This window comes from Hemitrygon akajei, chromosome 2 (genome assembly GCF_048418815.1).
Source record: "Hemitrygon akajei chromosome 2, sHemAka1.3, whole genome shotgun sequence".
In the NCBI taxonomy this organism is placed as follows: Eukaryota; Metazoa; Chordata; class Chondrichthyes; order Myliobatiformes; family Dasyatidae; genus Hemitrygon; species Hemitrygon akajei.
Window position 1 is genome coordinate 187513753 of NC_133125.1, and position 26502 is coordinate 187540254.

The window sequence follows — 26502 nt, forward strand, 5'->3', positions numbered from 1 at the left end:
AGCCATTTTGATTAACACACGCAGTAACATAAAGAAAGAAGAAACCCCCTTACATAAGGAAACTGGCAATGAGTCTATGGAACTAAGGCAAACAAGTAGTCAGCTCATGGAACCTATACAGATTGAAGAGGAGGAGGTGCTTGTTGTCTTGAGGCAAATCAGAGAAGACAAATCCCCAGGACCTGACAGGGTATTCCCTCTGACCTTGAAGGAGACTAGCGTTGAAATTGCAGGGGGCCTTGGCAGATATATTTAAAATGTCAGTATCCATGGGTGTGGTGCCGGAGGATTGGAGGATAGCTCATGTTGTTCATTGTTTAAAAAAGGCTCTAAAAGTAATCTGGGAAATTATACACCAGTAAGTTTGACATCAGTAGTAGGTAATTTATTGGAAGGAGTTAGGATCTACAAGTATTTGGATAGACAGGGACTTACTAGGGAGAGTCAACATGGCTTTGTGCGTGGTAGGTCATGTTTAACTAATCTATTAGAGTTTTTCAAAGAGGTTACCAGGAAAGTGGATGAAGAGAAGGCAGTGGATGTTGTCTACATGGACTTCAGTAAGGCCTTTGACAAGGTCCCGCATGGGAGGTTAGTTAGGAAGATTCTGTCGCTCGGTATACATGGTGAGGTAGTAAACTGGATTAAACATTGGCTCAATGGGAGAAGTCAGAGAGTGGTAGTGGAGAATTGCTTCTCTGAGTGGAGGCCTGTGACCAGTGGTGTGCCACAGGGATCAGTGCTGGGTCCATTGTTATTTGTCATCTATATCAATGATCTGGATGATAATGTGGTAAATTGGATCAGCAAATTTGCTGATGATACAAAGATTGGAGGTGTAGTGGACAGTGAGGAAGGTTTTCAAATCTTGCAGAGGGACTTTGACCAGCTGGAAAAATGGGCTGACAAATGGCAGATGGAGTTTAATGCAGCCAAGTGTGAAGTATTGCAATTTGGAAGGACAAACCAAGGTAGAACATACAAGGTAAATGGTTGGACACTGAGGAGTGCAGTAGAACAGAGGAATCTGGAAATACAGATACATAATTCCCTAACAGTGGCGTCACAGGTAGATAGGGTTGTAACGAAAGCTTTTGGCACATTGCCTTTATAAATCAAAGTATTGAGAATAAGAGTTGGGATGTTATGGTGAGGTTGTATAAGACATTGGTGAAGCCGAATTTGGAGTATTGTGTGCAGTTTTGGTCACCGAATTACAGGATTCAAGATTACAGGGATTACAAGGTTGAAAGAGTGCAGACACGAGGAAATCTGCCGATGCTGGAAATTCAAGCAACGCACACAAAATGCTGGTGGAACGCAGCAGGCCAGGCAGCATCTATAGGAAGAAGTACAGTCGACGTTTCGGGCCGAGACCCTTTGTTTCAGTTAGTCCTGACAAAGGGTTTCGGCCCAAAACGTCAACTGTACTTTTTCCTATAGATGCTGCCTAGCCTGCTGCGTTTCACCAGCATTTTGTGTGTGTTGTTTGAAAGAGTGCAGAGAAGGTTTATAAGGATGTTGCCGGGACTTGAAAAACTGAGTTACAGAGAAAGGTTGAATAGGTTAGGACTTTATTCCCTGGAGCGTAGAAGAATGAGGGGTGATTTGATAGAGGTGTATAAAATTATGATGGGTATAGAAGAATGAGTGCAAGCAGGCTTTTTCCACAGAGGCTAGGGGAGGAAACAAAAACAGGGCATGGGTTAAGGGTGGAGGGGGAAAAGTTTAAAGGGAACATTGGGGGGGGTGCTTCTTCACACAGAGAGTGGTGGGAGTGTGGAATGAGCTGCCAGATGAAGTGGTAAATGCGGGCTCACTTTTAACATTTAAGAAAAACTTGGACAGGTATATGGATGAGAGGTGTATGGAGGGATATGGGCCAGGTGCAGCTCAGTGGGACTAGGCAGAAAAATGGTTTGGCACAGCCAAGAAGGGCCAAAAGGCCTGTTTCTGTGCTGTAATGTTCTATGGAGAGTGGACCATAAGAGAAAGGGAAGGAGGAGGGGACCCAGGGAGTAGTGATTGGGAGGTAAGAAGAGGTTAAAGGCCAGAGTGGGGAATAGAAGAAGAGGGGAGGGGATGAGAAAAATTTTACCTGAAGAAGAAATCAATATTCATGCCATCAGGTCAGAGGCTACCCAGGCAGAATACAAGGTGTTCTCCTCCATCCTGAGGATGGCCTCATCTTGGCGCAAGAGGCAGCCACGGACCGACATTTTGGCATGGGAATTAAAATGTTTGGCCTCTGGGAAGTTCCCCTTTGGGTGGATAGAGTGGAACCTCCTTTACTGATAAGATTCCAGCACAGGTTGGCCTTTGTGCTCCTGTTTCTCACCTTCCCACAGCTGTCTCCCACCTTCCCATCTCCCAACTATCCCCGCAACCCCGCTCCGACTAGCGATCAAAACTTTCACTGTGTTGGTCTCCACCTGTCATTCACTTCCCAGTGTCTCCCAACTCCACAGTCCACACTCCCCACCCTTCCGCTACCTGGAACAAGCTGCCTGCCATCTTTCACCAATCTTCAGTCCACAGTCACTTCAGACTCCTGTCTCATCACTCCCCTTCTCCTCTGCTCAATCTAACCCATCATAACCTTATATATTTCTGTCAGATCACCTCCCAGTCCATTTACCTGCATTTGGCCCGTATCTTTCTAAACCTGCCTGTCATCATTTCTCAGTCCCAGGGCTCAGCTCCTCTTCTGTGCCAGTTCCACAGGGCCCTCAATTCCCCCGTGTTACAGAAGATGATCGACCTCATTTTCTACCACATTACAGAAGCAAATGTGCTGCAGGTCCTAAAATGCAGAAAGGTCGATAAATCCCCAGGTCCTGATCAAGTGTATCCCAGGACTTTGTGGGAAGCTCAGGAGGAGAGTGTGGGGCCCATTTTGGAGATATGTGTGTTATCGATAGCTGTGAGTGAGGGGCCAGAAGACTGGAGGGAGACTAATGTTGAACATTTATAGAAGATCGGCTGTTGGGAAAAGCCTGGGAAGTACAGACCAGTGAGCCTAACGTCAGTGGAGGGTACATTAATGGAGGGGACTCTGAGAGACAGGATCTACATTCATTTGGAAAGGCGAGGACTAATCAGGGATACCCAGCTTGTCTTTATGATTTGGATCACTCTGTACAGTGCTGGTGATCTTTCTACAGGAAGGATGTTATTAAACTGCGAGGGTATAAAACAGATTTACAAGGATGTTACTGGGACTGGAGGGTTTGGGTTATAAGGAGAGGCTGGATATTCTGGGATTTTTTCCTGGAGCTCAGGAGGCTGCCAAAGGAGACCGTGGAGGTGGATACAGTTACAATGATTGAAAAGACATCGGGACAGGAAAGGCCTCAAAGATCTCTGTTTTTTTCTGGGCACCAGAACTAACCAGTTCCCCTCCACCACCACTCTCCTCCGCTCAGCGGAACTTGTCCTCAATCTCAACAGTTTCTCCTTTGGATCCTCCCGCTTCACTTAGACAGAAGGTGTAGCCATGGACACTCACGTGGGCCCCAGTGATGCCCACCTGTTTGTTGGCTACATGGAACAGTCTATGTTGCAGTCCTACACTGGTGACTTTTCCTATGCTACATCAATAACTGTATTGGTGTTGCTTCGCACTTGTGCTGAACATGTTGATTTCATCCACTTTGCCTCCAACTTCCACCCTGCCCTCAAATTCACCTGGTCCATTTCCAATACATCCCTTCCCTTTCTTGATCTCATTGTCTCTATCTCTGGTGACAGCTTATCCACAAATGTCTAATATAAATGGACTCTCACAGCTACCTGGACCATACCTCATCCCGCCCTGCTACTTGTAAAAATGCGAATCCAATCTCTCAATTCCTCTGTCGCCTCCGATTCTGCTCTCAGGATGAGGCTTTTCATTCTACAACAAAGGACATGTCCTCCTTTTTCAAAGAAAGGGGCTTCCCTTCCTCCACCGTCAACACTACCCTCAACCGTATCTCTTCCATTTCACGCACGTCTGCTCTTACTCCATCCTTCACCACCCTACCAGGGATAGGGTTCCTCTTGTCCTCATCTACCATCCCACCAGACTCTGCATCCACCAAATAATTCTCTGAAACTCTGCCACCTCCAATGAGATCCCACCACCAAGCATTTTTTTTCCCTCCTGCCCCAGGCAACTCCCTTCTCTGTTCGTCCCTCCCCACAGATCTCCATCCTGGCACTGATCCTTGCAAGGGTAACGTGCTACACTTGCCTCTACACATTCTCTCGCACTACCATCCAGGGCCCTAAACAGTCCTTCCATCTGAGGGAACACTTGATCTGTGAGTCTGTTGGGGTCAGACACTGTGTCCGGTGTGGCCTCCTTTGTATCGGTGAGACCTGACTTAGTTTGGGAGACCGCTTCACCAAGCATCTACGCTCCATCCGCTAGAACAAGATCTCCCAGTGTCCACTCCCGATTCCCATTCTGATATATCCTCTACTGTCAGAATAAGGCCACACTTGGGTTGGAGGAACAACACCTTATATTCCATTTGGGGAGTCTCCAACCTGATGACAAGAACATCATTCTTAAACTTCCGGTAATTCCCCCAAACCGCACCTCCCCCTTCTCCATTTCCCATCCCCTTTTCCCTCTCTCAGCTCATCTTGCCAATTAACTTACCAGCTTGTTACTTCATCCCTCCTCCTCCAGGTTTCACCCACATCTCCTCCATTTCCCGCACTTCGGCCCTCACCCCATCCTCCCGTCACCACAACAGGGACCGTGTCCCTCTCGTCCTCACCTACCATCCCACCAGCCTCCGGATCCAGCATATTATCCTCCGCAACTTCTGCCACCTTCAACAGGACCCCACCACTAAGCACATCTTTCCCTCTCTACCCCTCTCTGCTTTTTGCAGGGATCGTTCCCTCCGCGACTGCCTGGTCCACACGTCCCTCCCCACAGATCTCCCACCTGGTACTTACCCCTGCAAGCGTAAGTGCTACACCTGTCCCTACACCTCATCTCTTACCACCATTCAGGGCCCCAAACAGTCCTTCCAGGTGAGGCAACACTTCACTCGTGAGTCTGTTGGGGTAATCTATTGCAGCCGGTGCTCCCGGTCTGGCCTCCTCTACATCGATGAGACCAGACGCAGATTGGGGGACCGCTTCGTCGAGCACCTCCGCTCCGTCCGCCACAACAGACAGGATCTCCCGGTTTCCACCCACTTCAACTCTGCTTCACATTCCCATTCGGATATGTCCATACATGGCCTCCTCTACTGCCATGATGAGGCCAAACTCAGGGTGGAGGAGCAACACCTCATATACCGTCTGGGTAGTCTCCAGCCCCTGATATGAACATCGAATTCTCCAACTGCCTATCACCTCTCTCCTGATTCTGTCTTCTTCTACTACCCATAGTGCTTTCCCCTTACATTCCTTCTTCACCTCTCCGGCCTATCCCCTCCCTGCTTCCCCTGCCCCCTCCCCTCGATCTTTCCCCTTACTGGTTTTTCACCTGGCACCTACCAGCCTTCTCCTTCCCACCCTCCCCCTTCCTCTTCAGTCCTGATAAAGGGTCTCAGCCCAAAACGTTGACTTTACTTTTTTCCGTGGATGTTGGCCTGGACTGCTGGGTTCCTCCAGCATTTTGTATTTGTTGCTTGGACAGGTACGTGGGTAGGAAAGCTTTAAAGGAATAATGGCAAATGTAGGCAAGTGGAACTAGATCAATAGAATAAGTTGGTCAGCACGAATGAATTCGGCCTCAGCTCCATTTTAAATGTTCATTCACCTCATCCAGCTGTTGCTCCATCCATTCCTCACATCTATCTACTGTTATCCCCCTTTCTTTCCATTGTTGAGGAAATACCTTGAAACCTTGAAACACTTAACACATGCTGCTTGACCCACTGAGCTCCTCCAGAATTCTGTGTGTGTTGATCGGGAAAAATCCGCTCTCCATGTCGAGTAAATTCTTGGGAAGATGCTCGTTGTTCATCCGTTGTGTTTGGGTAAAACCCCGGGAAAGGTTTCTGTCGGCCACCCGACTGTCCCGGGGACGCGCTGCCCGAGTCTCCCCCGGATATCCGGGGCCGCGCTGCCCGAGTCTCCCCCCCGATCCCCGGGGCCGCGCTGCCCGAGTCTCCGCCCCGATCCCCGGGGCCGCGCTGCCCGAGTCTCCCCCGGATATCCGGGGCCGCGCTGCCCGAGTCTCCCCCCCGATCCCCGGGGCCGCGCTGCCCGAGTCTCCCCCCCGATCCCCGGGGCCGCGCTGCCCGAGTCTCCCCCGGATATCCGGGGCCGCGCTGCCCGAGTCTCCCCCCCGATCCCCGGGGCCGCGCTGCCCGAGTCTCCCCCCGATCCCCGGGGCCGCGCTGCCCGAGTCTCCCCCCGATCCCCGGGGGACTCTCTAATTCTCTGCTTCTCCCCTCAGTCTCTGTCACCCTGGATGTGGAAACGGCGCATCCGCGGCTCGAGGTGTCTGAGGATCGGAAGAGTGTGAGATGTACCGGGACCCGGAGGGATCTCCCTGACACCGGGAAGAGGTTCACATACTGGGCTTGTGTGCTGGGATCGGAGGGATTCACATCGGGGAGACATTACTGGGAGGTGGAGGTGACGGGGAATCGGGGCTGGGGTCTGGGAGTCGCCGCAGAGTCTGTGGAGAGGAAGGGATGGGTCAGACTGAGTCCGGAGAACGGATTCTGGATCATCGCGCGGGTTGATGACGTGATGCGGGTTTACACCTCCCCTGGGTCCCGTCTCCCTGCCGGTCCCATCCCCGGGAGGGTGGGAGTTTATCTCAGTTACGAGTCCGGGACAGTTTCATTTTACAACGCGGAGACCAAGTCCCATCTCCACACCTTCACTGGGAATAAATTCACGGAGAAACTTTATCCTTTCTTCTGGAATGGATATGAAAACGAGTGGCTGAGAATCTGCTCCGGTTCCGCTCCGGGTCTGTAAACGGGTCGGGTCCCGGGACCGGCGTCAGGAGTAAGTCAGTGTAAATATAAATGTGCGGAGAGTGAAATAAACACGATGTGAGAATTATCGATCCATTAATTTTAACTCATTCACCGCATCCGTCAACAGAACAGAAACACTGCGGATTCAGCAGCAGCCGCGGGCGGCGGGTCCTGAGCTCCCCGGCTCCCCCGGGTGCTAAAGTCCACCGGGACCGACAGGGTAACTGGGACAAGTGGTGGTGGTGCTGACTGGGAGAGGGAGATCAGGGTGAATCTTGGTAACACGGGACATGTAGTGGTGGTAACACACAAAGCGTCTGGGTCTCCCAGCGTGTCAGATAAAATCTATGGAGGGAAATGGACAGTTGGCGATTTGGCTCGGGGCCCTTCATCTGGACTGAAAGTCAGAGTGAAGATAACCTGTGCAGGATGGTGGAGAGAGGGATGGAGACAGAGCTGGCAGGTGATGGGTGGATCCAGGTAGATGACGGAGGGGTGGAGTGTGGAAATGTGTCAGATACTGGAAGGTGAGCGGTGTCAGTGACAAAGGGCTGAAGATTTTGGAATCTGACAGAAAGGGAAAGTGGAGCCCGGAATAAAGGGAGGGAAGTGGGGAGGAGTGTGTGGGTGATGGACAGATGGAGAGGGTGGGAGGAGAGTGTGGGTGATGGGCAGATGGAGAGGGTGGGAGGAGAGTGTGGGTGATGGGCAGATGGAGAGGATGGGAGGAGTGTGTGGGTGATGGGCAGATGGAGAGGGTGGGTGACGAGTGTGTGGGTGATGGGCAGATGGAGAGGATGGGGAGGAGTGTGTGGGTGATGGGCAGAGAGAGAGAGGTTAGGGTAGGAGGGGGAAGAGATAGGGTGATGGGGCTGGTGGATCAGGAGGAGAGAGACGATTAAACAGGAAAAGTGACAGAGAGGGAGCGACTACCAGAAGTTTGAGAATTCGATGTTGATGCCGTCAGGTTGCCGGCCACCCTGGTGGAACATGAGGAGCCATTCCTCTAATTTACGAGACAAATAGAGTCAGGATCTCTACATTGAATCAGATAATCAGTTTAAGACCATAAGATATCGAAGCAGAAGTAGGCCATTCGGCCCATTGATTCTGCTCTGCCATTCAATCGTGGGCTGATCAGATTCTTCCAGACATTCCCATCCCCTGCCTTCTCCCTGTCCCCTTTGATGCCCTGGCTAATCAAGAACCTATCTCTCTCTGCCTTAAACACACCCAATGACTTGGCCTCCACAGCCACTCGTGGCAACAAGTTCCACAGATTTACCACCCTCTGATTGAAGTACATTCTCCGCATCCCAGTTCTAAAAGGACGTTCTTCAATCCTGAAGTCATGCCCTCTTGTCCTAGAATCCCCTACCATGGGAAATAACTTTGCCATATCTAATCTGTTCAGGCCTTTTAACACTTGGAATGTTTCTATGAGGTCCCCCCCGCCCCCATTCTCCTGAACTCTAGGGAATACAGCCCAAGAGCTTCTAGATGTTCCTCATATGGTAACCCTTTCATTCCTGGAATAATTTTCGTGAATATTCTGTAAACCCTCTCCAATGTCAGTATATATTTTCGAAAATAAATAATTAAATTTTATTTATTAAATAAATAAATAACTTTCAAAATAAATTTATTTTTATTTCTAAAATAAAAAGGAGCCCAAAACTGCACACAATACTCCAAGTGTAGTCTTACAAGTGCCTGATAAACCCTCAACATCACATCCCTGTTCTTGTATTCTACACCTCTAGAAACGAATGTCAACATTGCATTTGCCTTCTTCACCACGGACTCAATCTGGAGGTTAATCTTGCACAAGGACCCCCAAGTCCCTTTGCATCTCTGCATTTTGAATTCTCTCCACATCTAAATAATTGTCTGCCCATTTATTTTTTCCACCAAAGTCCATGACCATACACTTCCCAACATTATATTTCATTTGCCACATCTTTGCCCATCCCCCCAAACTATCTAAGTCTCTCTGCTGGCTCTGTTTCCTCAACACTGCCCCCTCCACCACCTATCTTTGTATCATCGCCAAATTTAGCAAAAAATCCATTAATCCCATAGTCCAGATCATTGACATACATCGTAAAAAGCATTGATCCCAACGTCGACCCTTGTGGAACTCTACTGGTAACCAGCAGGCAGACAGAGTAGGATCCCTTTATCCCCACTGTTTTCTGCCAACCAGCCAATGCTCCACCCATGCTAGTAACTTCACTGTAATTCCATGGGCTCTTATCTTGCTAAGCAGCCTCATGTACACCACAGATCCTCCATCTCCTTTGCCTACCCTGTTTGTAATTTCCTCAACAATTTGCAGTAGGTTAGTCAGACAGGATTTTCAGGTGCAACGTGTCCTTTTTGTACAGGTTGTTCCTCCCCCAGTGATCCAGGAACCGGAAACCCTGCCCGCTACACCAGTCTCTCAGCCACACATTAATATGCCTGTTCATGCTATTCTTGTGCTCATTACCACTTGTCACAGGCAGCAATCCTGAGATTACTACCCCAGAGGTCCTGCTTTTCAGCTCCCTGTCCAACTCCCTGAATTCTCTCTTCAGGGCCTCCTCCCTTTTTCTACCAGTGTCATTGGTACGAACGTGTACCAAGACTTCTGGCTGGTCACCCTCCCCCTTCAGAATACTCTGCACCCGATCCGAGACATCCCGTACCCTGGCACCTGGGAGGCAACACACCATGCAGGTATCTCTATCAGGCTGACAGAACCTCCTGTCTGTTCCCCTCACTATGGAATCCCCTCTGACTACTGCATTCCTCATCTTCTTCTCTCCCTTCCGCACCACAGAACCAGGCTCAGTGCCAGAGACCCGATCACTGTAGTCATCCTCTGTCACGGTCACCCCCCTCAACAGCATCCAAAACGGACCCAGTATATAACCAGGAAATGCTGGAAAAACACGGCAGGTTGGTCAGGATCTGTGGAGAGAGAAACAGGTTTCACGTTCCATGTCAGTGACCTCTCCCGGAATTGATTCAAACACTGCCTGCTCTGTTGTGGGTTTCAAGTAATTTCTGTTTTGTTTTAGTTCTTCCAGCATCTGATTGAAGAAAAAATGGGAGTGCAGTGTAATTTCCTCCGGAAGGGGGATAAAGGAGGAGGAATGTGATAGGAGAGGGGAGTGGACCATTAGAGAAATCAGGTTGGAGCTACCCGGAGAGGTATGGTGAAGGTTAGAGAGACGGGGACACGATATTTTGGAGCCGGAAGTGTGGCAACACATGCAGGCTGATCCCAGCAGAATCCTCGGGCAGACTGTGTTGGTCAGTGCTTATTAATAAAATTAAGGAAAATCAAAGAATCTGAATGTATTGCATCTCTGGATGCAGAGAAAGCCTTTGATAGGGTGGAGTTGCCTTATTTATTTCAGGTTTTGAAGAGGTTTAATTTTGGCCCGGGATTTATTTCCTGGACTAAATTGATTTACCATACCCCGGTGGCTGCGGTTACAACTAATAATCAAAAGTCTTCTTATTTTAGATTATATAGAGGAACCCGTCAGGGTTGTCCTCTCAGTCCTTTATTATTTAATTTGGTTTTAGAACCACTTGCTATCGCTCTTAGGGATTCTAATTCTGTGCAGGGTATTAAGAGAGGGGATAAATTACATAAGGTTTCGTTATACGCGGATGATTTATTAGATTACATTTCAAACCCTATGAAATCTATTCCTTTAATGCTATCTATATTTACGGAATTTACTATTACATAATAGTGAATTATTTCCTATTAATAATTATTCTGATTATTATGATCAAATACCTTTTAATATTGCTAAAAACCATTAAACTTACCGCAGTATCAAAATTATTAAAAATTTTAAGGACCTATATAAATATAATTTCTCCCTTCTAATTGAATATACTCAACAAGCGCTTTCTAAATGGTCGCCTATGTCAATGTCATTGAAGGGTCAAATTAATGCAATATGAATAATTATTTTATTTTATTTTATTATTGGGCAATCAATATTCATTATATTACTTTTTGGATTTATGATATAAATAACCAGGATCGCCCTCCATGGTTACATTTGGAGGAAAATTCGGTAACGGGGTTTTCTTTAACTTCTTTATTAGGAGCTCCCCTTCCTTTTTCGTTCTCCAGAATAGGTAGACAAGCTCTCAATCCTATCATTAAACATACTTCAAAAATCTGGTTTCAGTTTCGTAGATTTTTTGAATTAAATAATTTTTTTACTCTCTAGTAATATTTATTCTAATTTTTTTTAAACCATCAACTCTGGATAAGGCTTTTTTAATATGGAAAACTAAGGGAATAAAAACTTTTTTAGATTTGTTCTTACAGGATTGTTGAATGTCTTTTTCGCAGTTAATGGATAAATATGATATCTCAAACACACATTTTTTTTAGATACTTACAGGTTAGGAATTTTTTACGTGATTTTTTACCGAATTATCCCTTGGCCTATTCTTCAAATTTGGCTTATGCTACTTTTCAGCTTAAACCATTTCAAAAACGATTAATAGCTATTATTTATAAACAGTTAATGAATGCTCGCATGTCGCCTAATGATCAGGTTCAATGCATCTGGGAAGTAGAACTTCAACATTCTCTTTCAGGTGATCAATGGAGTGAAATTTATTATCTAGTTAATAATTCATCTATCTGTGCACGTCATTCCTTAATTCAGTTTTAGATAGTACATTGGGCCCACATGTCTAAAGATAAATTGGCGCATATATTTCCTAATATAAGCCCTATTTGTGACAGATGTAACGTAGAGGTGGCTACTCTAACTCACAAGTTTTGGTCCTGTGTAAGCTTAAATAGTTTTTGGAGGGATGTGTCTGGAAAACTATCTAAAGTTATAGATGTGGATGTTCAACCCAATTCACTTACGGCAATCTTTGGGATTATTCCAGAGGAAGTAGGTAGAGTATCTGCTTCCGCTCAACATGTGACAGCCTTTTCAACTTTACTGGCCAGGAGAGCTATCTTGTTATACTGGGAAGAATCTAACCTGCCTACTGTTTTCTATTGGCTCTCCTCCATTATGTCATGTCTAAGCTTGGAGAAAATTAGAAGCCGGATGTTCGACACATCTTCTAATTTTGTGCAAGTCTGGCGACCCTTTATTCGATATTTTCATGTGATTTACTTTATTTTTTATTTATTTTTCTTTATTCTCTTTGGGGAAAATCCTTATCCATGAAGGTTCGGAGGTGACTGGAAGGATATTTTTTCTTTCTTTTTTCTTCAACATTTATCCTCAAATGGACTGCCCAATCTTTCTTTTATTTTTTTTAAATTTCAATTTTGTTTAGTGGGCTTTTTCCTTTATATAAATAACATTTTCCAGTTTTTTTTAACGATTTGTGAAGAGGGTTTGTGGTTTTTTGATTATACTGTATATATAACAGTGCAATATTATACCTATTTGATTTTGACAATATATACTTTATTGCTGTTTATATGTCTTTTACATTACCTGTTTGCTAAACTTCTCCTCTGCTTTGTATATTTCTTTACTGAAAATCAACAAAAAGATTGAAGAATGAAGTGTTGGTCATTGACGCAATGGAGAAATGTAAATGGTGAAGCCCCTGTGTGTATTTGTGCATGGCGGAGACAGAGAGAGAGTCTGAGACTTGCTCTAGGCTCCCCAGGTAGATGCAGGGATGATGTTTCTGGTAACGGCGGTGTCAGGAGGAGGAGGCACAGGGAGGGGACAACCTTTCAGAGGTGAATAAATGTATTTACACAGCTCACAATCTAACAGGGCTCTGCACATTTACACAGTAACTATGTTGAGAGACGTGGAGAGAGTTTTGGATACAACGTGAATCAGTAGAAACAGCATGAGCACAGGGAAGTGGTATTGATCATGTCTAATGGGAGAGCAGGTGTGAGGGGCTGAATGGCCTCCTTGCTTCTGTTTCTGATGTTCTTCAGAGCAGTGTACAGACTGACCAGAGGGAGGGTAGAAGGGTCTGGGGAATAAATAGAGATGTAAAGCAGGAGGGTTCCTGACTTCCCCCCTGTACAGCCCTGCTCTGATGTGAGGTCCCACTCTTCCTAATGAGACTAATGGAGGTGACAGCACACACACCGGCCCTTCGACGTAACATGTCCCTGACAACCAAGGTGGCTTCCTCAGCACGTCCCATTTGACAGCACTTGGCCAGCATTCCTCTAAACGTTTTCAATCAAGAACTTGTCTAAATGTCTTAAAATGTTTCAGTTCTATCAGCGTCTACCATTTCCTCTGGCAGCTCATTCCATTTACCGACTGTTGTGAGTGAGGAAACAGACTCGATAGGTATCACAGACAAGGACTCTGGACACGCAGCCTTGGTAGTAAAGGATTTTACTTACAGAAGGCAAATGTGGGAAAATGGCTACAGGAAAGTACACACACACACACACACACAATATACAGTACGTACACAACGCTGGAAGAACTCAGCAGGTCAGGCAGCATCCGTGAGAAAAGAGTAGCCAACATTTTGGGCCGAAACCCTTCATCAGGAGTTGGATCGGCAAGCAGACAATTAATAACGAACATGGGAAAATCACTCACACACACACACACACACTCACACTCACACTCACTCAATACGATATCCGTCCCCCTTGACTTGTGCAGGCACGGCTCTTCTGCTCAGGGACAATACTCACACTCCAACCCTGTTCAATGCACAACTCACCGACAGCTGGGTGGTCCCTCGGAGACAGCAAAAATGACAGCGGCTCAAGCACACGTGGCTTCCTTTATAGTGCAGCAGGACTGGTGAGTCCAGCCCAGGTAGTTCACAGGGAAGCCAATGGCTCGGTGCCAGTCGAGTTAAGCTGATTACAAAGGCTAATTGCCCGAGGCCAAGTACAGGGCTAATTAAAGGAGCCAATGGCCAGGTGTGCATTGTTGGACGAGGAGGGGTCAAACTTTGATTGGCAAGTGGTGTGTCTTTCGACCAGGTAATCGGCAGGTGACAGTCACGACCCCTCCAATACACCAACCACCGTCTGTGTGGAAAATTTGCCCATCAGGTCCCCTGCTAATCTTTACCGTCTGAGTTTAAATCTGTATCCTCTAGTTTAGACTCCCCTCCCCTGGGGAAAGACTGTGACCATCGACCTCATCACTGTCCTGCAGGATTTCATCATTCACAATAATGTCAGCCCTCAGTCTCCTTTGCTTCAGGAAAACAGTCCAGGTCGATCCAGATTCTCCTGAAGCCCTTGAGCCCCGGTAACATTCCTGTGAATCTTGTCTGCACACATTCCAGCTGAATGTCATCCTTTCTACAGCTCGGTGACCAGAACTGCACCCAGTACTCTGAGTGTGGTCTCCCCAATGTCTTGTACAGCTGTAACACGACAAACCATCTCATGTACTTAATCCCCGATCGATGAAGGCCAGCGTACCAGACCCCTTCTTCACTACACTGTCTACCTGTGTCTCCTCTCCAGTAACTATGTACTTGTTCCCCTGGGTATCTCTATTCTACAACACTCCATACCCTCCATTCCCTGCCTGTTCATTTCCCTGTTTAAATGCCTGTTTGAACTGAAGAATTTCAGAGTTGTAAACTTTGATAATGGTCCTGGGACTGGCGTGAGGAGCGCAGCTCATCGGCTGTGGGACGGAAGCTGCGCTGAACAGGCTCCATTTAATCCCCAAAGACTGTACTGTGAGTCTGAAAAGGGTCCGAAGATGACTGGAAGAATTGGATCTGCCATGATTGAATGACTTAATTTATGCCGTAGCTCTGCTGATTTTAACGTGTTATCTGCATCCTTCGCACTTGGAAATAATCGCCACGTCCGCGAATTCCGCTATAGCTGCGTGCAGAGAGTCCCGTGATCCCCGACTCATAGAACCATAGAACATTACAGCACAGAAACTCGTCTTTTGGCCCTTCTTGGCTGTGCTGAACCATTTTTCTGCCTAGTCCCACTGACCTGCACCTGGACCATATCCCTCCATACCCCTCTCATCCATTTACCTGTCCAAGTTTTTCTTAAATGTTAAAAGTGAGCCCGCATTTACCACTTCATCTGGCAGCTCATTCCACACTCCCACCACTCTCTGTGTGAAGAAGCCCCCCAAAGTTCCCTTTAAACCTTCCCCCCTTCACCCTTAATCCATGACCTCTGTTTTATTTCTCCCCTAGCCTCAGTGGGAAAAGCCTTCTTTGCATTCACTCTATCTATACCCATCATAATTTTATACACCTCTATCAAGTCTCCCCTCATTCTTCTATGCTCCAGGGAATAAAGTCCTAACCTACTCAACCTTTCTCGGTAACTCAGTTTCTCAAGTCCCGTCAACATCCTTGTAAACCTTCTCTGCACTCTTTCAACCTTATTAATATCCTTCCCGTAATTCGGTGACCAAAACTGCACACAATACTCCAAATTCGGCCTCACCAATGCCTTATACAACCTCACCATAACATTCCAACTCTTATACTCAATACTTCGATTGATCAAGGCCAATGTACCAAAAGCTCTCTTTACTACCCTATCTACCTGCGACACCACTTTTAGGGAATTTTGTATCTGTATTCCTAGATCCCTCTGTTCTACTGCACTCCTCAGTGCCCTACCATTTACCTTGTATGTTCTGCCTTGGTTTTTCCTTCCAAAGTGCAATACCTCACACTTGTTTGCATTAAACTCCATCTGCCATGTGCAAAACCCAGTAGAGAATATGCAAATAAAAACAAAATAACACAATAATATTAAGTAACTAAGCTATAACTCTAGAGATCATGAGATAAAGAGACCCTGAAAGTGAGTCCATAGGTACTGGGAACATTTCAGTGACGGGGTAGTTCAAAAGCCTGATGGCTGAGGGTTAGTTAGATAGTGAAGGGGTACGGCAGAAATAGTGCATACGACATTGAGAACATGTTGGAACTGGAGAAGAAAGGGCGAGGAAATATGCTGCTCCTGTCAGAGGACAACATCAGCACAGGTATTGATGTATCCAGAATATGATTTGAGACCTGGGACCATTCATCATGAGCTTGATCCAATCTCCGGCCGTCCCGGTGGTGCGTCTCTGTAGCCAGTTCCAGATGAAAATATACTTTGTTCAAAGGAACAGGCTTGTCACTGCAAATTGAGAATAATGCTAATCGCTTACATCATTCACAGTAGGAAGCAGGGGTACCGTACAGTGAGTATAGGACTGTTGGTCAGGTCTGGCACTGCTTGGAGTAGGGTGAAAAACAGATGGGCAGGGGGCTATCACTGTATTCTACCATGCAGGCATCACTGGGCACAGGTCTGTCTCCCTATAAGAGTAGGGTACATTACATGTAACCTTCGTGCTGTCAGAGGGATGTGGGTCACAGAAAGAGGTACACACACTCCAAAAACTGCATCCTTGAACATAACTGAGAAGCTTAGCTTATTTTACGTGTAGTTATGCTGCCTGAAAAGGTTGCAGATCAAATTTGAATGGTTGCAGTAACTCAGGGTAGCATATGGTAACACAAGTATTGCGATAATAAATTTTATCTTGAGCTTTGAACCTTGACTTCTCTGCCTTTGAAGACTTTCACATCATCAGCGTCTTCATTTACAATATTAGACCATCAGAAATGGGAGAAGCAATTTTCCATTGGAGCTATATTAGTCATTTACTGTTCACAAGTGCCAATAAAACACTGATTTAGACAGTCTTTTCGAAGCTCTAAGGCACTCGTGAGACCACACGGAGTATTGTGTGCAGTTTTGGGCTCCTTATTTTAGAAAGGATATACTGACCGTGGAGAGGGTCCAGAAAATATTCACGAGAATGATTCCAGAAATGAAAGGGTTACCGTATGAGGAATGTCTGGCAGCTCTTGGGCTGTATTCCCTAGAGTTCAGGGGAATAAGGGGGGGATCGCACAGAAACATTCCAAATGTTAAAAGGCCTGAACAGATTAGATATGGCAAAGTTATTTCCCATGGTAGGGGATTCTAGGACAAGAGGGCACGACTTCAGGATTGAAGGACATCCTTTTAGAACTGAGATGCGGAGAAATTACTTTAATCAGAGTGTGGTAAATCTGTGGAAGTTGTTGCGGTGTAGAGGCCAAATCATTAGGTGTATTTAAGGCAGAGATAGATAGGTTCTTGATTATAACCATATAACAATTACAGCACAGAAACAGGCCATCTCGGCCCTTCTAGTCTGTGCCGAAAGCTTACTCTCACCTAATCCCACTGACCTGCACTCAGCCCATAACCCTCCATTCCTTTCCTGTCCATATAACTATCTAATTTCTTTTAAAAGACAATATCAAACCTGCCTCTACCGTTTCCACTGGAAGGTCGTTCCACACAGCTACCACTCTCTGAGTAAAGAAATTCCCCCTCATGTTACCCCTAAACTTTTGCCCCTTAACTCTCAACTCATGTCCTCTTGTTTGAATCTCCCCTACTCTCAATGGAAAAAGCCTATCCAAATCAACTCTATCTATCCCCCTCATAATTTTAAATACCTCTATCAAGACCCCCTCAGCCTTCTACGCTCCAAAGAATAAAGACCTAACTTGTTCAACCTTACTCTGTAACTTAGGTGCTGAAACCCAGATAACATTCTAGTAAACCTCCTCTGCACTCTCTCTATTTTGTTGACATCTTTCCTATAGTTCAGTGACCAGGACTGTACACAATACTCCAATTTGGCCTCACCATTGCCTTGTACAATTTTAACATTACATCCCAGCTCCTATACTCAATGCTCTGATTTATAAAGGTCAGCATACCAAAGGCTTTCTTCACAACCCTATCCACATGAGATTCCACATTTAGGGAACTATGCACCATTAGGCAGGGTATGGAGTGAAAACAGGGGAGTGGGGATGACTGTAAGAATTGGATCAGCACATGACTGAATGGCAGAGCAGACTTGATGGGCTGAATGGTCTACTTCTGCCCCTTTATCTTATGTTCTTATTGTGCATACATTTATCTAAATGTCTTTTAAATGGTGTAGTTACCTGCCGCTGTCACCTCCTGAGGCAGCTCGTTCGATACACCCACCACCTTCTCTGTGTAAACATTGCCCTCAGGGCCCCTTTCATTTTTTTCCCTCTTGCCTCACTTCCACAAACTTACTAACCACACACCTACACTCTCATCAAATTCATTAACATGAATAACAAACAGAATGGAGGCAGCAACGATGCCCGTGGTTCAGCACTGGTCACGGACATCCAGTGTGAAAAACAACCCTCCACTACCACCCTCTGCCTCCAACCACAAACCAGTTTTGTATCAGCTCACCCAGGACCTCATGCCACAGGGGCTGTTGGTGTGGGGTAAAGTTCAGTATTTGATATTCAAATTATCTCAGCAAAGCCCCAGCAACTTCTTCCTAGGCTTCCCCACAAGGTCTGAGGACGGACTTGATCAGCCCCCAGGAGTTCATCCAGCTTTATGTGTTTAAGGCTTCCAGCATCACCTCTTGTTTGTTGTGGTTCAGGACAATACTATTTATTCTCTTCCCAAAATTCACCAGCTTCCATTCCAGTAAACACAGACGAGGGGAACCAGACCTCACTCATCCCTCTTTGCTCCACACACAGACACTGAAGGGGAACTTTTTTCTCCCTATTTCTCTTCAGATCAATAGACAGACTGAACTGAGGGAGGATAGAAAGGGCCGGGGGTAAGAGGAGTGGAACAGGAGGGTGTTCCCAAGTAAACAGACATCTTGTGAGTGAGGATCCTGAACAGAGTTTGGAGGGGTTCGGGATCAGCATGTTCCTGTTGGAGTGAAGGTCAGCACTGATGGGATGAGGGAACCCTGGCTGACGAGGGTCATTCAGACTCTGATCAGGAAAATGATGGAGTTGTTTGTCAGGTGAAAGTAACTGGGATGGAGCGATTCCATTGTGAAAATGAAGGAATGTAGGAGTACACTGAAGAGAGGAATCGGGAGGGCAAAAAGAAGACACAAGATTATTTAGCAGATTCTGTAAATCTGTTGGAAGAAAAAGAGTAATTAGTGATGCGTCCCTTGACGGATCAGTTTGAAACTGGGGGTTTCAGTGAGGAGAATAGTAATGTCCTGAAACATAACACCCTGTTTCAACTTTGACCCTCTCACTTTAAAGCTTTATCCTCTACTAGTGTCCTCAGAGAGATTACACTGCTGGGCCTGTCTCAAAGTTAGAAGAATAAGAGGTGGTGTGACTGGGACAGACACAGTCTCTCAGGGTATTGACAGAGCAGAGGCAGGAATGATGTTTCACCTGGCTCAGCCAGAACACAGTGAATCTTTGGAATTCTCTCCACAAGGTTTCTCGATTTCTGGGGCTCCGTGATAATGGGGATGGCACAGGAAAGTGGCTCTGAGGTCAAAGGTCAGATGTTCAGAGTGAAGGACAGGACAGACACAAAGGGCCAAAAAGCCACATCTGCTGCTATTTCTTAATACACACATCTACATTTGCGCCATTTACTATTTTGGCCTTCGGTCTGTTGGATTACACAGGGGAACCAATGCACTCTGTACAGAGCATCCTCTGTATCCCATGTTTGCTGTATTCAGTCCAAAGTTCAAAGTAAATTTATTATCAAACTACATATGTCACCATATGCAAACCTGAGATTCATTTTCTTGTGGGCATACTCAATAAATCCAACAACCACAATAGAATCAATGAAAGATTGCACAAACAGGGCAGACAACCAGTGTGCAAAAGACAACAAACTGCCAATACAAGGAGAAAGAAAAACAAGAAATGGTAATAAATAAATAAATGAATAAGCAATAAATATCAAGATCATGAGATGAGGTGTACTTGAAAGTGAGTCCATAGGTTGTGGGAACAGTTCAGTGATGGGGCGAGTGAATCTGAAGTTATCTGAACTGGATCATGTGGGTCCTGATGGCAGCAGTGGGAAGAGAGCATGGGCCGGGTGGTGGGGGTTAGGGTTAGGGTGAATCTGAACTGGATCATGTGGGTCCTGATGGCAGCAGTGGGAAGAGAGCATGGGCCGGGTGGTGGGGGTTAGGGTTAGGGTGAATCTGAACTGGATCATGTGGGTCCTGATGGCAGCAGTGGGAAGAGAGCATGGGCCGGGTGGTGGGGGTGTGCAGCTTTCCTGCAACAATGGTCTGTGTAGATGTGCTCAGTGCTGGGGTATTGGTGATTCCAGACCAGACTGTGATGCAGCCAGTCAATATGCTCTCCACCACTTACCTATATAAGTTTGTCAAGGTTTTACATGTTGTGCTGAATCTTCGCTAACCCCAGAGGAAACAGTAGACACGCTGTCTGCTTTCTTCATAATTGTACTGAATCGTTCCGGGCCCCGGTCAGTTCCTCTGAAATGATAACACCGAGGAATTTAAACTGGCCAACCCTCTCCACCTCCGATCCTCCAGTGTGGACTGGTTCTTGGAGCTCTAGTTTCCTCTTCCCGGTCAATAATCAGCTCCTCAGTCTTGCTGACATTAAGAGGTTGTTGTTCTGGTGCCACTCAGCCAGATTTTCAATCTCCTGCGATATGCTGATTCATCACCACCTTTGACTGGCCTGAGATAGTGGTGTCACCAGCAAACTTAACCCTGGCATTGGAGCTGTGCTCAGCCACAGTCAGGAGTGTAAATCGAGTTGAGCAGGGTCCAAGAACACAGCCTCGTGGTGCATCTGTGCTGATGGAGATTGTGGAGGAGATGTTGCCAATCTGACCAGACAAGGGTGGGCAAGTGCAGAAATTGAGGATCCATTTGCACAAGAAGTTATTGAGGCCAAGATCTTGAAGTTTAGTGATTAGTTTTGAGAGGATGACAGTATTGAATGCTGAGCTGGCTTTGATAAAGAGCATCCTGATGTGTCCAGGTGTGGCCTGTATCTGGCCACAACCTGCCATTCCCTGTCTGTTCATGTGTCTGTCTGAATGCCACTGAAATGTTGTTGTTGTATCTGTTTCCACCACCTCCCGACAACATAGGCACCTACACCGACCATTCTCTGTGTAAAAAATAAACTTGCCTCATCAATCTGCTTTAAACCTTCTCCTCTCACCTTATATTCACTCCCTGTAGTATCTGACTTTCCCACGCTGAGGATAAAGAGACTCTGACTGTCTATAATGCCTGTGTCAGCTCTTGCTGACTTTTGCCTCGACAGCTGCTGAGTCACCGTGTTCCCAGACTTCTGTACCTTGTGTAACGCCCTGGGTCACGTTTTTCCTGTTCTGCGGTAGGTATTTCATTCAGCAGCTCTGTGAGATCAGTCTGTTCTGCTCTCAGCCTGTTCGGCTCATTGTTCAAGATAAGGGATGATGAGGAATGTGTGTCATCCAGTCAGGATGGTGGAACTAGGGGAGGTTTTTCTGGTGAGGGACACTGAAGTTGGGCTTGGGGCTTTTGTTCAGGGGTAGATGAAGAAAGAAGATGCTGGAGGGAACAGGTCGTGAGATTCGATCTGGTGCGGGACCGTGATTCGATGGTCCGGTGCCGAGACCGATTGAGGATCGGTGAATATGGTGAAACGTTGAGCTCCAACTTGTGAACATTTGACTGACATTTGGAAAACAAAAAGAGAAGGGCTATTTTAATTAGTTTTTCTTTACTAACCCTTTAGTTAAGATAAGGTTCATAAATATATTTCCTTTATTTGAATGCAGTGTACTGTCGGTTACTCCGTGGCACTAATATCTAACAGGGCAGCAAATTACACAGCATCCACACAAACCGGGGTTTGGGTGGGAGAGCCGACTCAATCTCACAAATTTGACGGGACTGGACAGTATCTTCCTGAGATTTACTGTTATGAGTGATGAATAGACCTGATGGACAATGGGGTACAGAGTTAACCATCCCCCTCCCTGAGAACCATGAACTATTTCTGTTGCTATGCTCACTCATAGGAGAGTGAGAGACGAAACACAGGCAAAAATATCTGCAACAGATAAGAGAGAGGGAGGCTGCTGATTTATTGTATTGTGACTCTTCCTGGATTGTTTACCTTTCCGTTACAAGGACATTATTTTGCTCGTTAACATTCCTCAGGAGACTGCAGGAGTGGCCTGATTTGATGGACACAGTCATTCAGAGTTGATGGATAGCTGGGACCCCGTTAGTAGGGATAAAAGACAGGTCTGGAGAGACACCCCTCAGACACACCAGTGGACCCTGACTGAGGGTTGTGAACCCACAGAAAGGTGGGGGCATCGGAGACCGAATCAGTAGATCGGTTAGTAAAGCTCTCAGTGTAACGGCAGGACCGGTGGGGACTTGTGTGTGTGTCCACTCATGCCAGAGTGATGAGTCCACCACAGAAGAACGGTCTAGCTGAAGGACAGAGGGGTCATAGCCGAACGACCACAACGGTACAACGGAATCAAAAAGCCACAGAAAGGTTTGCCTGCTGCAGCTGTTACATCTCTCTCTCTCTCTCTCTCTCTCTCTCTCTCTCTCTCTCTCTCTCTCTCTCTCTCTCTCTCTCTCTCTCTCTCTCTCTCTCTCTCTCTCTCTCTCTCTCTCCAACGATTACCACACCACAACTATACCTACCTCAGTGCATGAACTGAACTGAACTTTATACTTTTCTATGACAATTCATTTACCCCTAGACATCGATAGAGCTTGTTGATTATTACTTATTATTATTCCTACACTTTTAGGTTTATTATTGCTAACTTGTGTTATATGTATACTTGCATTATTGGTATTGTTTTGCTTACTTTACTAATAAACACTTTTGAATATAGTACCACCAGACTCCAAAGGATACTTCTATCTTTGCTGGTCTGACACCCAGTTACGGGTTACGTAACATTACACAGCCAAGGAAATAAGAGGGTTTCGATTGTGATACCCTCAGTCTGTGATGCTCACTCCCTGGTAAGGAGACGGGGGCATGGACCAGCGTAATTCCCCACAACCCCTGCTGGACAGTCGGGAGTGGCTAGTGTGCATTTGGCATCTGTTGACACACTCTGTCCCAACTGGGCGAAAGCAGAGAGTGAGAGCAAATAACTGGAGCAATTCCACCTCCTGCTGGCCGGACAGGGTATAAAGAAAATTATATTTAAGATTCAGTCTGTATTATTTTCTGATTCAGCTCAGGGTATTCACATATACATTCACAGATAAAGCGGATGCTGCACACGTGTTCAAGGCCACAAGAAAACACCTCATTAGAACCAACACAAATGCAATACGAATAGAAATATCAAAAGTCTGCAGTAGTTGCAGAACAGAAACAAAATAATTCTTATCATTCAACACACACAAAATTTAGGAAGAAGGCCCTGTTCAGAACAAGCGAGACTGGACGTTTAGAGTTTAGTGGTGAAGTCAAGAAGGGAAATGGAAATCAGGAGTTGAATGTTTTCCACACTGTGACGTACAATGTCCAGTCCTGTGGTGATTCCTGCAGACACATCTTTGTCATCGGCACAGCATCAGTCTCCTCACAGCAGATTAACTCCACATCCCGTGTCCCATACCATTAACTGATTTAATAGTTGCAATACATTTACCTTTCACCATCGTATTTACACCTCTGACTATCTTCAGTCCTCAAACTAAACAAAATGAGCTTTTGGAGGAACACCGAGGGTCAGGCAGCATCTGTGCAGAGAAATGGACAATCGACATTTCGGTTTGAGATCCGTCACCTGGACTGTCTCAACCCGGAATATCTTCTGTCCATTTTTCTCCACAAATGCTGTCTGACCCTCTGAGTTCCTCAGCTGCTCTATTCTCCGTCCAGATTCCTGCAACCACAGTCTCTGTGTCTCTCTCTTCATGAGAACATAAGGAATCGGAGCAGGAGGCCATTCAGCCCATCGAGTCTGCCCCACCATTCAATAAGATCATGGCTAATCTGTCCATAAACTCAGCTCCATCTACCTGCCTTTCCCCCATGACCCTTAATTCCTTTACTGTGTAAAAACCTACCTAACTCTATCCTAAATATATTTAGTGAAGAAGCCTCAACTGCTTCCCTGGGCAGAGAATTCCACAGGTTCACCACTCTCTGGGAAAAACAGTTTCTCCTCATCTCTGTCCTAAATCTTCTCTCCTGAATCTTGAGGCATTGTCCTCTAGTTCTAGTCTCACCTACCAATGGAAACAACTTTCCTACTTCTATCTTACCTATCCCTTTTGAAATTTGGCATGTTTCTATAAGATTTTCTCTTATTCTTCTGAACTCCAGAGAATATAGTTCCAGGCAACTCAATCTCTCCTCATAGGTTAACCCCTTCATCCCCAGAATCAACCTGGTGAACCTCCTCTGCATTGGTTCCGAAGCCAGTATATCCTTCCTCAAGTATGGTGACTAGAACTGCACACAGTACTCCAGCTGCGGACTCACCAGTACCCTGTATAGTTGCAGCATGACCTCCCTGCTCTTGAATTCAATCCCTCTAGCAATGAAGGCCGACATTCCGTTTGCCTTCTTAATAACCTGTTGTACCTGCAAGCCAACATTTTGCGATTCATGAACAAGCACTCCCAAGTCCCTCTGCACAACAGCATGCTGCAATCCTTCACCATTTAAATAATAATCTGCTCTTCTATTATTCTTTCCAAAGTGGATGATCTCGCATTTACCAACGTTGTATTCCATCTGCCAGACCTTGGCCCACTCACATGACCTATCTATATCCCTCTGCAGATTCTCCACGTCCTCTGTACAATGTGTTTTTCCACTCAGTTTAGTGTCATTGGCAAATTTTGCTACGCTACACTCAGTCCCTTTTTCCAAATCATCAATGTAAATGGTAAACAGCTGTGGGCCTGGCACCGACCCCTGCAGCACCCCACTCACCACTGACTGCCAACCCGAGAAACACCCATTTATACCAACTCTCTGCCTTCTATTTGTTAACCAATCCACTATTCACGCCAATACACTTCCTCCGACTCCACGCATCCGTATCTTATTTATCAGCCTCTTGTGCGGCACCTTATCGAACGCGTTCTGGAAATCCAAGTATATGACATCCACCTGTTCCCCTCTATCCACTGCATTCATTATGTCCTCAAAGAACTCCAGTAAGTTTGTCAAACAGGACCTGCCCTTTCTGAATCCATGCTGTGTCTGTCTAATGGAACCACTCCTTTCTAAATGTTTCGCTATTTCTTCCTTAATGACAGCTTCAAGCATTTTCTCGACTAATGATGTTAAGCTAACTGACCTACAGTTGCCCATCTTTTGCCTACATCCTTCTTTAAAAAGTGGCATGACATTTGCTGTCTTCCAGTCCGCCAGGACCTGCCCAGAGTCTAGAGAGTTTTGATAAATGATTGCCAACGCGTCTACTATAACCTCCGCCAATTCCTTAAGCACCCTGGGATGCATCCCATCAGGACCAGGGGACTTACCAACCTTCAGACCCTCTGAATCATTATCTCCTTAGTGACAGTGATCTTATCGAGGTCCTCACCACCCACTTCGTTAGTAACATCCGTCTTTGGCATATTAGATGTGTCCTCCACCATGAAGAGTGACACAAAATAGTCGTTCAATGCCTCAGCCGTTTCCTCATCACCCAATACCAATTTCCCCTTCTCATCTTCCAAGGGACGCATGAGCTTTAAATTTGATACTATCTTTTATTTCCTCAGTTATCCAAGGCTGGCTCTCCCCACACTTACTGTTCTTACTTTTGATTGGAATATACTTTTGTTGAGCACTGTGAAAAAATCTATTTGGAAGAATTCCACTGTTCCTTAGCTGTCCTACCAAATAGCCTGTGCTCCCAAACCACACGAGCCAACTCCTCCCTCATCCCGTTGTAGTCTCCCTTGTTAAAGCATAATGCACTAGCTTTAGATCTAACTATTTCATCCTCCATCTGAATGCGAAATTCAATCATACTATCATCACTCTTTCCAAGAGGATCCCTGCCTACAAGATCGTTAATCTTACCTGTCTCATTGCACAGGACTAGATTTAAGAAAACATTTACCCTTGTAGGTTCGCTAACATGCTGCTCAAGAAAGCCATCACGGACGAATTTTATGAAGTCCTCTTCAAGACTTCCTTGACCAACCTGTTTCACCCAATCTTTGTGAAAGTTAAAACCTCCCATGAGCCGTTCAGTTCTTACAAGCCTCAGTTACTTCCTGATTAATCACCTCTGCCACTGCCAATAGACAACACCATGATTTTTTCCCTTCAACAATCTGCTCCGTAGATCTTATATTGTCTCTCACAATCGCCCTGATCTCATCCCTAATCAAGAGCGCCACCCCACCTCCTCTGCCTTCCTGCCTATCTGTCCGTGTTACCTGATACCCTTGGATTTTTAATTCCCAGGCATCTCCACCTTGCAACCAGGTTTCTGTAGTGGCCACTAAAACATATTTTCAGGACTTGTCCCTTCATTTCTGCCATAGACTGAACCAAGCTCTTCTCTCCGGCTTTATCTATGTTAGACTTGTTTAATGTGTTTCTGATCGCTGCTGTGGAAATGAACACGATTCCTGCTTCACTGAAAAGGAACATTCATTTCCGAGACTGCAGCGCCCCTGGTGGGCAGTCGCGGTATCGCAGGCGTTCAGCAGCTCCCCGAAAGTGAAAG

At 46.0% G+C, this 26502-nt stretch overlaps 1 protein-coding gene across 1 annotated transcript in view; it reads left to right on the forward strand.

Moving 5' to 3' along the window:
* LOC140721650 (E3 ubiquitin-protein ligase TRIM21-like) overlaps positions 1–7026 on the forward strand; it is a 29121-nt gene extending 22095 nt beyond the window's left edge. Inside the window, exon 9 of the mRNA XM_073036456.1 lies at positions 6410–7026. Within this exon, the coding sequence (XP_072892557.1) occupies positions 6410–6942 (533 nt within the window). The 3' untranslated portion in view covers positions 6943–7026. The remainder of the gene's footprint in view (positions 1–6409) is intronic.
* The last annotated feature ends 19476 nt before the right edge of the window (positions 7027–26502 follow it).